A 12657-nucleotide genomic window follows, 5' to 3' on the forward strand; every position below is an offset into this window, starting at 1 on the left:
ACTGCAAGAAGGACATTGAGGTGCTGAAGCGTGTCCAGAGAATGGCAACAAAGTTGGTGAAGGGTCTGGAGCACAAGTGTGCTGGGGAGCGGCTGAGGGAGCTGGGGGGGGTTTAGCCTGGAGAAGAGGAGGCTGAGGGGAGACCTTCTCGCTCTCTACAACTACCTGAAAGGAGGCTGTAGCGAGGCAGGGGTTGGTCTCTTCTCCCTAGTAACTAGCAATAGGACAAGAGGAAATGGCCTCAAGCTGCACCAGGGGAAGTTTAGGTTGGACATTAGGAAAAACTTCTTCACTGAAAGGGCTGTCAGGCACTGGCACAGGCTGCCCAGGGAGGTGGTGGAGTCTCCATCCCTGGAGGTATTTAAAAGAAGCGTAGATGTGGTGCTTGAGGATATGGTTTAGTGGTGGACTAGGCAGTGATAGGTTAATGGTTGGACTCAATGATCTTAAGGGTCTTTTCCAACCTTACCAATTCTATGATTCTATGGTCAGCATCACAAAGCCAGGAAGCACAGCTGAAGAAGTGGAAAATGTCACCAGAGGGATAGAGAGCATTCCTTACTTGTAACTTATGTTATTTATCAGGTTTTTAAATAATACTTAGTTTACAAAACACTAGGAAAAGTTGGTTTTGTAGCCTCTTCCTTGGCCTAGGCCTGCAGAAACAACATCAGAAGGTCTAGATGTCTGTAATCCAAAGTGCAGCTTGACCCCTCACTCCTTAGGAGCTTTCTGAAAAGTAGGAACCAGCATTGCTCATGTCAAGCTAAAAAGACAAAACAGAAAGGAGATTTAGCAGACAAGCACCAGAGAGTACAGCATTTCAAAACACCAGTACAGTCAGTTCTCAACCTCCAGTTACAAAGCCCCAGTATAAATTTCCCTTCCTACAACATAAGGGTCTATGAAAACAGGGAAGCAGACCTAGTGGCTGCTAACAGCCAGCCATAAGAACAGACTTGTCAAGCCTGGCAAAGGCAAAATATACACTCAGCCTGGCCTAAGTAGTTATCAAAAGCTCAGAGCAAGTTTAGTGATGGCTCTGTTATGCTCAGAGACATCAAGACTTTATACGGGAACTGTGAAGGGGCAGCAAAAACTGTTTCAAATGGTTCTTCATTCAAGAAATTCCTTATTCTTTCCTTAGGCCATAAACCATTCTCATACATTCTTGTAACTGAGAACTCAGCCACTAAGTTGCAATGGCCTAGGTAGCTCAAGAACACACTTCTAGCACCACAGCAATGATTGTAAGAGTTGTAATCAGATGAAAGCCGAAAAGAAGTTTGCATAGGAAATTCATCTATACATATGCCTAAACCTTGTAAAAAAATTTTGCATATATTAATGAATGTAAGCCCTATAATGAATGAAGGTCCTATATCACTACCACTCCAGACAGAAAACAAGAAAACCTGCCTCCCATTAAAAGGTAACTTGGACAAAGCTTTTGACAAAAAGGCTTAAAAAAATTAAAAATACTAAAGGCAGCAGCAGACAAGTTCCAAGGTCTTTCTGGCTCCAGAAATGCTTGTAGCAGGCATTTGAAATAATTGTACAGGTTACAAGAATCAAAAGCCAATATGTCAAGCAAAGCCAGTGGCATCTTAACTTCTAAAACAAGATTTGTTTAAAAAAAATCCATTCATGTCATAGCTAAGAACTGAACACCTAGAAAAAGGTATCTGAAAGTTGAAACGGATACTATTTCTCACAAAAAGTATTATACTGCAACAAACCCCCTTACTTCCCATACAGGACTAAGCAGGCTCATCAGCTACAAGGAAGCAAACCCTTCTGCAACAAGGTAATTGCTGTCAGTAACCCAACATAAGGAAAGAGGAAGTAAAAAAATAAAATTTAAAAAAAAATGAACAACAGATAAATCAGTTGTGAAAACAGCTGATTTTGTAGTAAGATCTTGCCTGTTTTGAACATATACAGATTATACACAGACCTGGATCATCCCTACCTGTCAATCAAGGAATCTCTCATGCTGGTAGCAATAGTACTTGGCTGAGCTTCATTCAGCCTGAAGATACTCTCGATGACGGAGAGTTCAGTGCTGGTTGTGTCCAGACCACAGAAAGCACACCAGTCATTTACAACCATTCCTGCTGCAATGACCTCACTGCCACGATTCACTGTTCCAGCCTAGCAAAAACAAAGCAGCAAGAGTTAACAGGGTATGCTGACAGCAACACGTTTCGTTACGCACCCTTACTACAAGTCTTTAGTAGAGGGCCTCAACTCACACTCCCGAAAAGATTAAAGTTTCTGCCATCAACAAAATTATAAAGATTTCAGATTAAAAGATTAATCAACAGCCTTTAACCTCTGTAAAGAAAAACTGTGTGATGTCCAGTGAAATAAAATCTAACAAGTAGAAAGCACAAAGGCAGAGCAATCACAAAATTCAGAAATTCAGTTGAGCAGGGACAGGATTTTATTACTCAATTTTTTTTAAACACTGCCTTTGGCCAAACCACAATCAATCTCACATTCTGTATGAATCAATCAGCACTACGTGCATAATCCCAGCAGAGCAATGTTTCAGAAGCAAAATAAAGATGCTAAGCAGCTTATTCAGACTCAGAAGAGACAGGGAAAATGTCTCAGAAGATTTGCTCCATTCAAGTCTTTTCCTCATCTCCCACTTGGAACAGCTCTGAGAGGAAACAATATCTCAGAGCCTACAAGATGAAGAAACATTAAAACTGAGAACTGGGTTGGAAGGGAGTGGCAAGAGAAAACACAAACCCACAAATGCCTTACCACGAGTGGGACCTGGAGCAATGAAGACAGTTCATCCTGATCATCAATTGAAGTTTTGGGGTGCACAATTCCTCCTTGGTTACTAAAAACACAGTAACTTCCTACCAGCACCTGATCTGCTACCGTTTGTCTGAAAACCTCAACCTTCAGTACATCTGCCAAGATCTCTTCTGTCTCCTGCAAACAGAAAGAGACAATAAAGCCCTCAGCAAAATGGTATCACAGAATTGGAAGTCAAGCTATTCCTGCACACAACCATTAGCTGGGATCCTCCACTTTGAAAGCCTGCCCACACTTTCACAATCCACAGTGGACTGGACTGCAATACTCCAAACATTATCAAATGCTTACACAACCTCTATACTCCAGATGTTTCCAGTTACCTGTGCATACTGAGCTGGGCCATTATAACTAACACAACACCATGCCTTTACTGGGAAATACTCTTCTCCCCTCTTTCTGGAGGATGTTGGCAGCAATCAGTTATGTCAATGCCTGTTCTCTGAGCATTCCCTGTGAACCAGTCCTCTTTTGTCCCAGACCACTGGGACAAAATTTTCTTATCCTTCTGTAAAACTCTAAGGACTACATTCCCCTCCAGGTTTTCACTGTGAATTATTTTGATTTCTCCTTCTCTTGCCATCTTACTTTACTTTTTACACTTATTTAAAACATAATATGCTGTAAAGACCAATACCTTCACCGCACCCCCTTTTTTTTTTCCTTCACACTCCTAACACCAAGTCCCATTTCTTCAACACCTTTAACACAAATTGAAAGCAAGCACTATAAGGACCTTCACCACCTGTAGCCACACAACACACCTCTCTCTAATGCTATTAAGATATCAGTTCTCAAACATAAAGTAGCAGCAACTTTGTCTCCTCTGCCCTTATTTTAAACTTTCATACAAGAACCTTCCATTTTACTTTCAACCCTCTGTAAACATGCACATCACCACATTGCCTCTTTCAACCAGGGCAAATTTCAGCTAGCTCAGTAGTAGCTTGTAAGTACTGCTGTAGTCCTGACTAAACTTTTCTTTATGCTCTCTTTATTACACACATGCACACTCTCTTTTAATTCATTCAATTTTACATATGCAAAGCAAATTGCACTTGACAAAATACTTCCATATCCCACTCCTTCCCTTCTACAAAGAGCATTTACTACAGCATGCTAAACAAGAGGGGGCACGCTACACTTAGGATAGGGTCCACATCCACAAATAAAGCTAAATATAGGAAAAGAGGCAAGCCAAGTGAAACCAAGTTATAAGTCCAAAATTCAATTTTGAGACTTCTCTCTTGAGAAGTAAGGAAACATGAGGCAGCACAGCCTTCCACATGACTTTAGCTCAGCTGTTAGCATAGGTCTTCTGATCCCCCCATACATCCAGCAATCCTCAACAACTACAGACCCAAACTGCAGCTTGGCAATCATTTCACACACATCCGCTACGAATTTAAAAGCATATGGAGCCATATACCCTGTCAAGATCTGGATGAACAAGAGCTACATAGTCATTGCAGGTAGTGACATTGCCCAGTGCTGAGAGACGCTCTTCTACTCGCTGAATTCGTACAGAATCTGGGAGACTATTGCGGATATGTTGAAGCTCTTGGTCTGTTGTACTGCTTGGGACCAACAGTCCATGTCTGTTTCCTAAAATGATGCACACACAAAAAAAAAAAAAAAAAAGAGAAAAAAAGAATGTTTCTAGGGTGCTTCTTACTTTCCTGATGTTCATACAATGGCTTGAATTGCCCTTGTGCAATCCACTCCTCCCAAGCCCAGAATTCAGCCCAAGAGAAATAACGTTACCATTTAAAAATAACACAGCACCACAGGTAAGGGAAAACCAGGATGAAGCATAGACTTATCTCAGAGTAGAAATGGGTGAATGGCAGTACCTTTAATCACTTCTCTTTTTCAAAAGAACTAAAGGAAGCCCAGGGTTCTCAATGAAACGCTTTCACTAGGAACATTCCCTATAAATGCCAATTGCCCTCCAAAATATACTGACACTGCTTGTTTGTATTACTTTACTGTTGCAAAGCAGTAAGGTAAGATGGACAAAGACATTCTTTTCAGAGGAATAAAACTCAATCAAGAAGTTCATCTGACTGAATAGGGTCTCACTAACCAGAGACAAAGACTTTTCTTTGACTTTCTCACCTGTTAATACCCCCACCCCCGCCTGGGCTCTGGCCTCCAGTGCTGGCATGGAACCATTAACCTTAAGAAAAACAAAACTTCTCCCAGTTTACCAGAAAGTACACTTACACATCTTTAGCCCACCTTCAAGCCATGAGAGGGGATCACTCCCCACTACCCCAGCTTTTTGTTATTGGGCGAGTTTTAGTTTTTCCATTTTCATTCCTCCTCTTCACACACTTGCATCACTAAAATAAAAACTCTGAGGATGAGGGGCGCTGGCCACCACAGTTAAACCCACAGCACGTCACGGTGTGCACCAGCCGAAGGCGGGATTGCCTTCCCATTTCCCCCGGAGTCCTTCGGGCTCTCCTCGCCCCGAGGGCCCGGCCGGGCTCGCGCTCGGGGGCCGAAGGGTACCTACCCACACACATTCTGCCGATGATGCGGCAGCCAGCGATAGAGGCGTGCACCACCGGGATGGTCCCGAAAAGCTCTCCCTCGAAGACGCTGCAAGGAAAAAGCGCCGTCAGGGGGCTGCCGTGGGGCTCGCCGCAGGGGAGAGGGCCAGGCCGCGCCGCCTGCGCCGAGCCCTCGGGATTCCCTCACCTGTAGAAGTTCTCGGAACCGCCGACAGCTACGAGGCAGTAGGCGTTGGTGAGCTTGGCGAAGCAGCCCAGCTCATTGTTGTTCTCGAAGCTGGCGCGGACAGCCATGGCCGGGGCCACGCACGGCAGCAGGGACAGGCCACTCTCCCAACGGCTGCCTAGGTCTCTGCCGGACTCACGCGGCACTGCCGCTTCCGCTTCCGGCAGCGGCGAGCGGAAGGCGCGAGGCAGAGCGGCCTCGGCTGCGCCGGGCGGCTACAGCGCCGCAAGCGGCCGGGAGGCACCATCGCCCCGGCCGCCGCCGCTCTGCCTCCCCGGCCGCGGAAGGGACCCGCCTCGGCGTCATCCCTCGGGGGTCTGCGGGGCAGCAGCACGTCCCCAGGCACCACTCGCTACCGTGGCCTTCGCCATGTCACCGTCTGCCCAGATACACCACCAGAGGCTGAGGCCACCCGCTTGCCCTCACAGGCCACCTGCACCTGAAGATGCCACCATGGGCCTGGGAGTGCTATTGCTGTCCTGTGAGCCCGGATACACTGCCATGGGCCACCACGACCTGTGTGCAGACACAATAAATGTTCAGATGCTACCCATGTGCAGACACGCCATCCCGGTCCAGGTGTGACCTGTGTCCAAGCACCACCTTTGTGCTGACATCTTCTGTGTACAACAGTGCTCAGTTGCAGGTGCATCATCTGTGTGCAGACATACCCATGATCCATATGCCACCCAAGTGCCTCAGCATGTCACTCATGTATAGGGGCCACCTGTGCCCAGGCATGACCTGTGTCAGCTGCCACCTGTGTTCAGATAGGAACTTTGTGTAGACACCACCCATGTGGTGATCCCACCCGTGTGCAGTCACCATTTACATGTCAATGTCAACCCTTTGCAGATGCCAACCATGTGTCTAGACATGCCACCCGTATCCTCCTGGTGTGGCACAACTCGGCACAGAGGGGCCCTGGCTAAGCTCAGGGTGCTTACCTCCCCATGAGGGACACAACACAGCTCTTTCCAGCAGAACGGCTCATTTATTTTTAACATTACCCTGCCTTTGACCATTTCTTTTTCAGCACATGGGTACAGGGAGAGGAATCACTTAGTACAAGGAGAACTTGGGTTCACCCTGAAGACTTCAGTGGCCAAACAGTTTCCAGCTGTAGCAATGGTTTTGCTGTAAGTTTTGCGGGAAATGGTTCTTTCCCAAATGGGTAAAAAAAGAACATAGAGGTGTGGATTATGTTTATGTCATCTTCTCTCTCCGGCCACAATCTTGTAATTGAAAATTTGAACTTTACTTGCTAATCTCATCTGAATCAGTCATCTGCATATATTAGAAACAGCACAGACACCTTTTAATAGGAACAAGACTAATTTGCCATCTGTACTTTGATTTCAAGCCCCAGGTATGATGATCTGTGGGGAAAAGCAACCCCTTGAAAATAAGACCAAAGGACACCTCAAGGCCCAGGTCAGAGTTCAAACCGACTGTGTATATGTTTAGATTTTAACTTGTTGTACTTGGTGATCAGATCCAGCTTACTGTGCCCAAGAGTCATTCTCTTCTCAGCCCCATATGCACTGTTCTTTTCCATCAGCATGTCCTCAGTGAGTTTATCATAGCAAGGAACTACAGGCTTTTTATTTTGTTGTAGCTGGTTATATGGGGATAGCAGGTCCAATTTTCCTTGTTTGGGACTTCGTCGTTTCTCCATACAATAAAAAGTGCTGTCATTTTCTGCTGCCAGTTCCCTGGAGGTAGCAGCAGGCCCTTTCTGTTTCATGTTTGTCCCATTGCTACTGGCACCCTCTGAAAGGGATTGCAATGTCTGTTCCTGTCTTACTGGGGAGCAGTGGCTGTTGTTAGCCTTGTTGTCCCCTTGATAACTAGGTTTATTGGAGGTTAGGGCAGGGGAAGGCTCTGGCTGCAAGAATGTCCTTGCTGTAATGAGATTTGATTTGTGATACAAGGCTGGGGTGGATTTATCTGGAGGACTGTTCTGTGAGTCTGGTGATTCTCCTTGCTGCTTAGGGCAAGCGGGCTTCAGAGATGTGTCTTCCTTCCCCTTCTTATTACCAGAATCAGAGCTTGAATCTTGCTTCTCCTGGTGTACATTGCAGCTGGAGTTTTTCAGAAAGGGAGATATTTTTATGCTTCTGATGCTTACATTGGAAAGGCTGCTGGAGAGACTCAAGGTTTCAGCATCATTCACCTGAGTGGGTTTTAAAAGGGAGTTGGCAACTTTTGAGATATTCTGAGAAGAGGGGCACATTCCAGGATCTGGCACAAGGAAGCTGGTCACTGCTCTGGACTCTGCATATAAGTACCGGAATTCCTTGTCAAACTCTGCAACAATTTGACCACAGAAGTGGGTCACCAGGCTGGTGTGGACTTGGCTGCAAAGCCAGGTGAAACTGCGAAAAAATAAAAACAAAAAAATGCATGTAACTTTAGTTCAGAGAGTGCCAAGAAACCTAGCATTGATTTTAACATTCAAGTGATGTATGGCTACCCAATTTTTGTCATTAAACTTTCCCTGAGGTATGCAAGTCCGAGAAGACTTGTAGAGATGAATGTACTCGTTACATAATTACAAAAGAACAACCCTAAAATGGTAATGTAATTTCAGTGCAGTGATGTAATGAACTATATGAAAATATAAACAATGAACAAGAAATATCAGACAGTTTTCCTTAGCCTTATGAAGGATATAGAGCAGCAACTGGTCCCTGCCTAAAAAACACAACAGCATGTTCCAGACCTTTTCTTCTCCAGCTCCCTCTTGCCAGTGTTCTCTGTCCATAAGCAAGGAACCATCATTCCCCATTCCCCGTCCTCTCCATGTGTTAGAGAGTACCAGCTAACCGTTTGTGGGCAGACTTGTCAGTCCATGCAGAGGGGTACAGTGGTGTGCATAGTTTGTATCAAGCAAGCAGTGGCAAGGAGAGCTCTGACTGTCTGGAGACAATGTGGCTACAGGTCAATGAGATATGAAGCACATGGCACTGAAGGGCTGTTTCTACCCAGCTTTGCAGCCTTTCTAGCTCAGCATTTGGCTAGCACAGTATACTGCAACCATACCTTACACAGAGGGCAAGGAGACTGGGGAGATATCAAAGCATGGCTGGTCTCCTGATCTCTTCCCTTGCACTGGCAGGAGCTACATTCTCGTGTCCTTAACATCTGCAACATGTGCTGGACTTGAAGGAGATGCTTAGGCAGGCAGGACAGTGAGGAATGGAGATCTTGGGCACTGCTTTGAGGAACAGAGGTCTCCAGACCCCCACAGGAATACCTCAGGATAGGAAGGCTGATTATGTTTTCCACAAGTATTGCTGTTAGATTCCCCAGACTCTTTCCATCTTTTCTTTGCCATCCAGTTAAAAGATACATGGTGTTAGAAGTTCACAAGTCCTTTGCTCAGCAGGTTCAGTCCCTGCTCTTGCAGTATGATGTCTTGGGATCTTTTCTGGGAGCTTGTTATGTTTCACCTTAAAATGAATTAGGTTTTGCCCCAGCTGGGGAAGAACTTTCACTAATTGCTACTCTACATATTTGCCTTATCTATTTAACCCTACCTGTTGTTTGTGCCAAAACTGTAACTTAATTGGCTCTCCCCCCATATATCTACAGATAGTAACCACATTTCTCCCAATCTTCAATTTCCTAGACTAAACAGGGAAGCGCCTCTTACAGCCTAGGCTCCCCAAGCTCCTGGTCATCCCAGTCATCAGCTGCTGCTTTTATTCTTGCTGTAGTTAACCAGATTAGCAAACTAACTCTGTTAAATAAAACAGAACCTTCACAGATGGAAGTACCAGCCTAAGGCTGCATTATCAGCTGCTAAAGCAAGATACTGACTTTGAGCAGGATGAAATCACAGAAACTACAGGACAGCAATTGTAATGAGAGATTCCGATTATTCTCAAGTAAAAGGCATTTCAGGGCAAGATACTGGCACTATGTTTTGGGACCTTATCAGTGTTTACTGCACAAAACAGCTATTCGGAACTTTTAGTAGGAAAACCAGCTCTTGGCTTGTTCCTGAGCAGTATGCAGTTGTTATGGCATAAGGTTGTTTTGAAGAAAGTAGTATACTTACATCAGCATGCACACTCCCCCAAAGAGCAACGTAAAATGAAAGATGAGTACTGTTCTGCTGACCATCAAAACAGCTTAATTAAGTAAGAGTGAAAAACCTTTGCAGGTGGCATGAAGAGTATTCAGAAATGCCATAACGGAGTCTCAAAGCAAATGCATACAACTTCACAGAGAGACATGAGAAAAAAACCCAGAAATATAGCTGGGATGTCTGATGACAGAAGAGAAGCTACCAAGACCACAAAGCCTGTCTTTCAAAGAGGATGGGTCACACATTGCAATAGGCATAATATTCAGCTCTTTGTCCAGCTAGCATATGGTCCAGGTGTAATAGGAGTACTCAGCTAATTCCTCTGCATCAGTGCTTATTGTACAGGAGCTCAGGATGATCCCTGCCCTAGACCCACCTTTATACAGGACATAAGGTAGGATCAGTCTCATGCTGAAAGTTCTATAGAAGGGATTAGAAAACATATCAACAAAGCAGATAGTAACAAATGGGCAGGATGAGGTAACATTAACCCAAGAGCACCAAAGGAATGCAAGGGTATAATAGCTCAACTACTAACCAGGATGTGTTATCTCTCACTTGTATGTGCCTTGGTTACCAGAAGAGTGGAAGGCTGGTTATGAAATATAATTTTTTAATGTTCCAGACCGTTAAGTCTCATAACTGTACAGCACAAATTAGTAGAGACTTTTCTAAATAATACAGTTAATGGCCATATAGGTAAATATGATAAAATAGGAAAGGTGGCTTTTGCAAAGGAAAGTTATGTCTCACAAAGCTGTGAGGGTTCTCTGAAGAAATTCAAGACTCCAGACAGGGGAGATTTTGTGTAGCCTGCATCAACATTGTCAAAGGCATCTATCCCAGGGGCACTGCCTGGCTCCCAGAAGTGCTGATGTTCCCATCCACATTGCTTAAAGCTATTACAGCTTGTTGCCTGATGAAGTTTGCAGATGACACTAAGTTGAGTGGGGAAGTAGACACTCCAGAAGGAAGAGCTGCTCTGCCGGAAGATCTGGATAGGCTGGAAGAGTGGGCCAGCAAGAACCTTATGAAGTTCAACAAGGACAAGTGTAAGGTCACATGCCTGGGAAAATATAATCCGGGAATGCAGCACAGACTGGAATCCACCTGGCTGGAGAGCAGCTCTGTGGAAAGGGACCTGGGGGGTCCTGGTGGACAGAAAGCTCAACATGAGCAAACAGTGGCTGCTGCGGCCAAGAAGGCCAACAGGATGCTGGGTTGCATCAAAGAGTGCATCGCCAGCAGAGAGAAAGAAGTCATCATCCCACTCTACTCAGCGCTTGTCAGGCCACACCTGGAGCACTGTGTCCAGTTCTGGTCCTTGCTATACAAAAAGGATGTGGACAGGCTGGAAAGGGTCCAGAGAAGGGCCACCAAGATGATCAGAGGACTGGGAAGCTGCCATACAAGGACAGGCTGGGAGAGCTGGGTTTGTTCAGCCTTGAGAAAAAGAGGCTCAGGGGGGATCTCATCCCCATGTACCAGTACTTACAGGGTAGCTACAAAGAAGATGGAGACTCCCTTTTTACACGGAGTCCCATGGAGAGGACAAGGGGGAATGGACACAAGTTGCTCTTGGAGAGATTCCGACTGGACACCAGAGGGAAATTTTTCACACTGAGGACAGTCACCGTTGGAATAATCTCCCTAGGGAAGGGGGTGACTCGGCCACGTTGGGCATCTTTAAGAGTCGTCTGGACAGGGTGCTGGGCCATCTTGTCTAGACTGTGCTCTTCCCAGAAAGGTTGGACTAGATGATCCCTGAGGTCCCTTCCAACCTGGGATTCTGTGATTCTGTGATTACCCTTCCACACAAGAGTGCTGCATCTGCACTGCACAGTGCTTAGAGATATCCCAACCAAGGATGCACTCCGCTCACACATTCACTTATGTTCACTTGAACTCCTCAAAAGTACAAATGCGCTCAGAGGGCTGAGCACCCTCTCCTCTGGAGGTACAGGCTTGCATCCCTCGCACTGCAAGCATTGTCCCATGAACTGTGAGAGAACACTGGTCAGCCAGGTGGACAATAATGCCTCCCATCCCTGTTCACCCAGCCTGGTACTGCTGTTGCCCACAGACCTGGAAATGGAGCTGTGCAAGTGGTCATGTTTGCCCTCCTCATTCTAGCTAGGAGGTCTCATGTCTCAGGCTCAAATGGCCTAGCAGGAATATCACTACAGCTACCCATCAAGGCCTCTGGCCCCACCTTAGCAGGAGGTAAACAGCAGGTCTTGCTTAGATTTTCCCTCTCTCCCTGGCTGAAGGGACTTCCACCTTCTGTCTTCTCACTGCACCCTCTGACCCAAGTACTGCCTCCCTGTAGAAACGCACAAGATAGGTACATCCAGCCGTCTCCTCTCATCCACATCAACTGTCCTTTTCCCTGTACTGGGAGCAGCTTCAGATCCAGCAATTCACTCCCCATGTCTTACGACTGTCCCCAGCACTGATGCCTCTTATGGCTCTTTCCCCAGTCTAAGCATTACTGTGTCCCAGTTTCTCACACTGATCCAACGGGGGCCTGCCCTCTCTGTGTCACGACAGGACCTGGAAGGAATCATCCAGATCCCCCCAGTGGCACAGCCCTCCTCCTTGCCGTAGTACAGGTTTCCATGATAGGATAATGTGGCCTTGCCAGCCACAGCTATTCCCATCACTGCAAACTGATAAAGGTCTTTTCCTCCATGAATGGAGTCATTCTTGGTCTCTTCTGGTATAAAAATAAGGCATTGAATGAAGTTAACAGGTTACAAATTCAATACAGACAAGAAGAAGTACTTCCTTGCACAACACAACTCACAGGCAAGCTGTGGAGCTTCTCACTGCAGGCCACAGTGGATGCTAAAAGTTCATGTAAGTTTCTAAAAGTGATAGGATTTTCCTCCCATTTTTTTTTTCATAACAAACTGCTGCAAGCAGAGATCCCTTATCCAGTCCTGAATCATCCCGGGGCACAAATTACAGGAATCTGGGAC

General features: G+C 45.8%; 2 protein-coding genes across 2 annotated transcripts in view; both read right to left on the bottom strand.

Annotated features, from left to right (window-relative positions):
• Window positions 1–558: 558 nt before the first annotated feature.
• Window positions 559–5739, bottom strand: EIF6 (eukaryotic translation initiation factor 6). The gene is made up of 6 exons (XM_075109049.1): window positions 5542–5739; window positions 5357–5442; window positions 4265–4440; window positions 2776–2952; window positions 1973–2154; window positions 559–766 (listed from the first exon to the last, which is right to left on the bottom strand). Exons 1-6 carry the CDS (start codon window positions 5646–5648, stop codon window positions 757–759), a joined length of 738 nt encoding a protein of 245 aa, XP_074965150.1. The 5' UTR covers window positions 5649–5739; the 3' UTR covers window positions 559–756.
• Window positions 5740–6560: 821 nt separating this feature from the next.
• Window positions 6561–12657, bottom strand: part of FAM83C (family with sequence similarity 83 member C) — a 32359-nt gene continuing 26262 nt past the window's right edge. Inside the window, exon 4 of the mRNA XM_075109100.1 lies at window positions 6561–7958. Within this exon, the coding sequence (XP_074965201.1) occupies window positions 7016–7958 (943 nt within the window). The 3' untranslated portion in view covers window positions 6561–7015. The remainder of the gene's footprint in view (window positions 7959–12657) is intronic.

This window comes from Phalacrocorax aristotelis, chromosome 13 (assembly GCF_949628215.1).
Source record: "Phalacrocorax aristotelis chromosome 13, bGulAri2.1, whole genome shotgun sequence".
In the NCBI taxonomy this organism is placed as follows: domain Eukaryota; kingdom Metazoa; phylum Chordata; class Aves; order Suliformes; family Phalacrocoracidae; genus Phalacrocorax; species Phalacrocorax aristotelis.

What these genes read in the sequence shown, in the direction of transcription:
- EIF6 (XM_075109049.1), bottom strand. Translation starts at nt 5,648, where the DNA reads ATGGCTGTCCGCGCCAGCTTCGAGAACAACAATGAGCTGGGCTGCTTC. An exon ending in GGTTCCGAGAACTTCTACAG is followed by an intron (nt 5,443 to 5,541) that starts GTGAGGGAATCC and finishes TTTTCCTTGCAG; the next exon opens with CGTCTTCGAGGGAGAGCTTT. An exon ending in TGCTCCAGGTCCCACTCGTG is followed by an intron (nt 2,155 to 2,775) that starts GTAAGGCATTTG and finishes TGTTTTTGCTAG; the next exon opens with GCTGGAACAGTGAATCGTGG.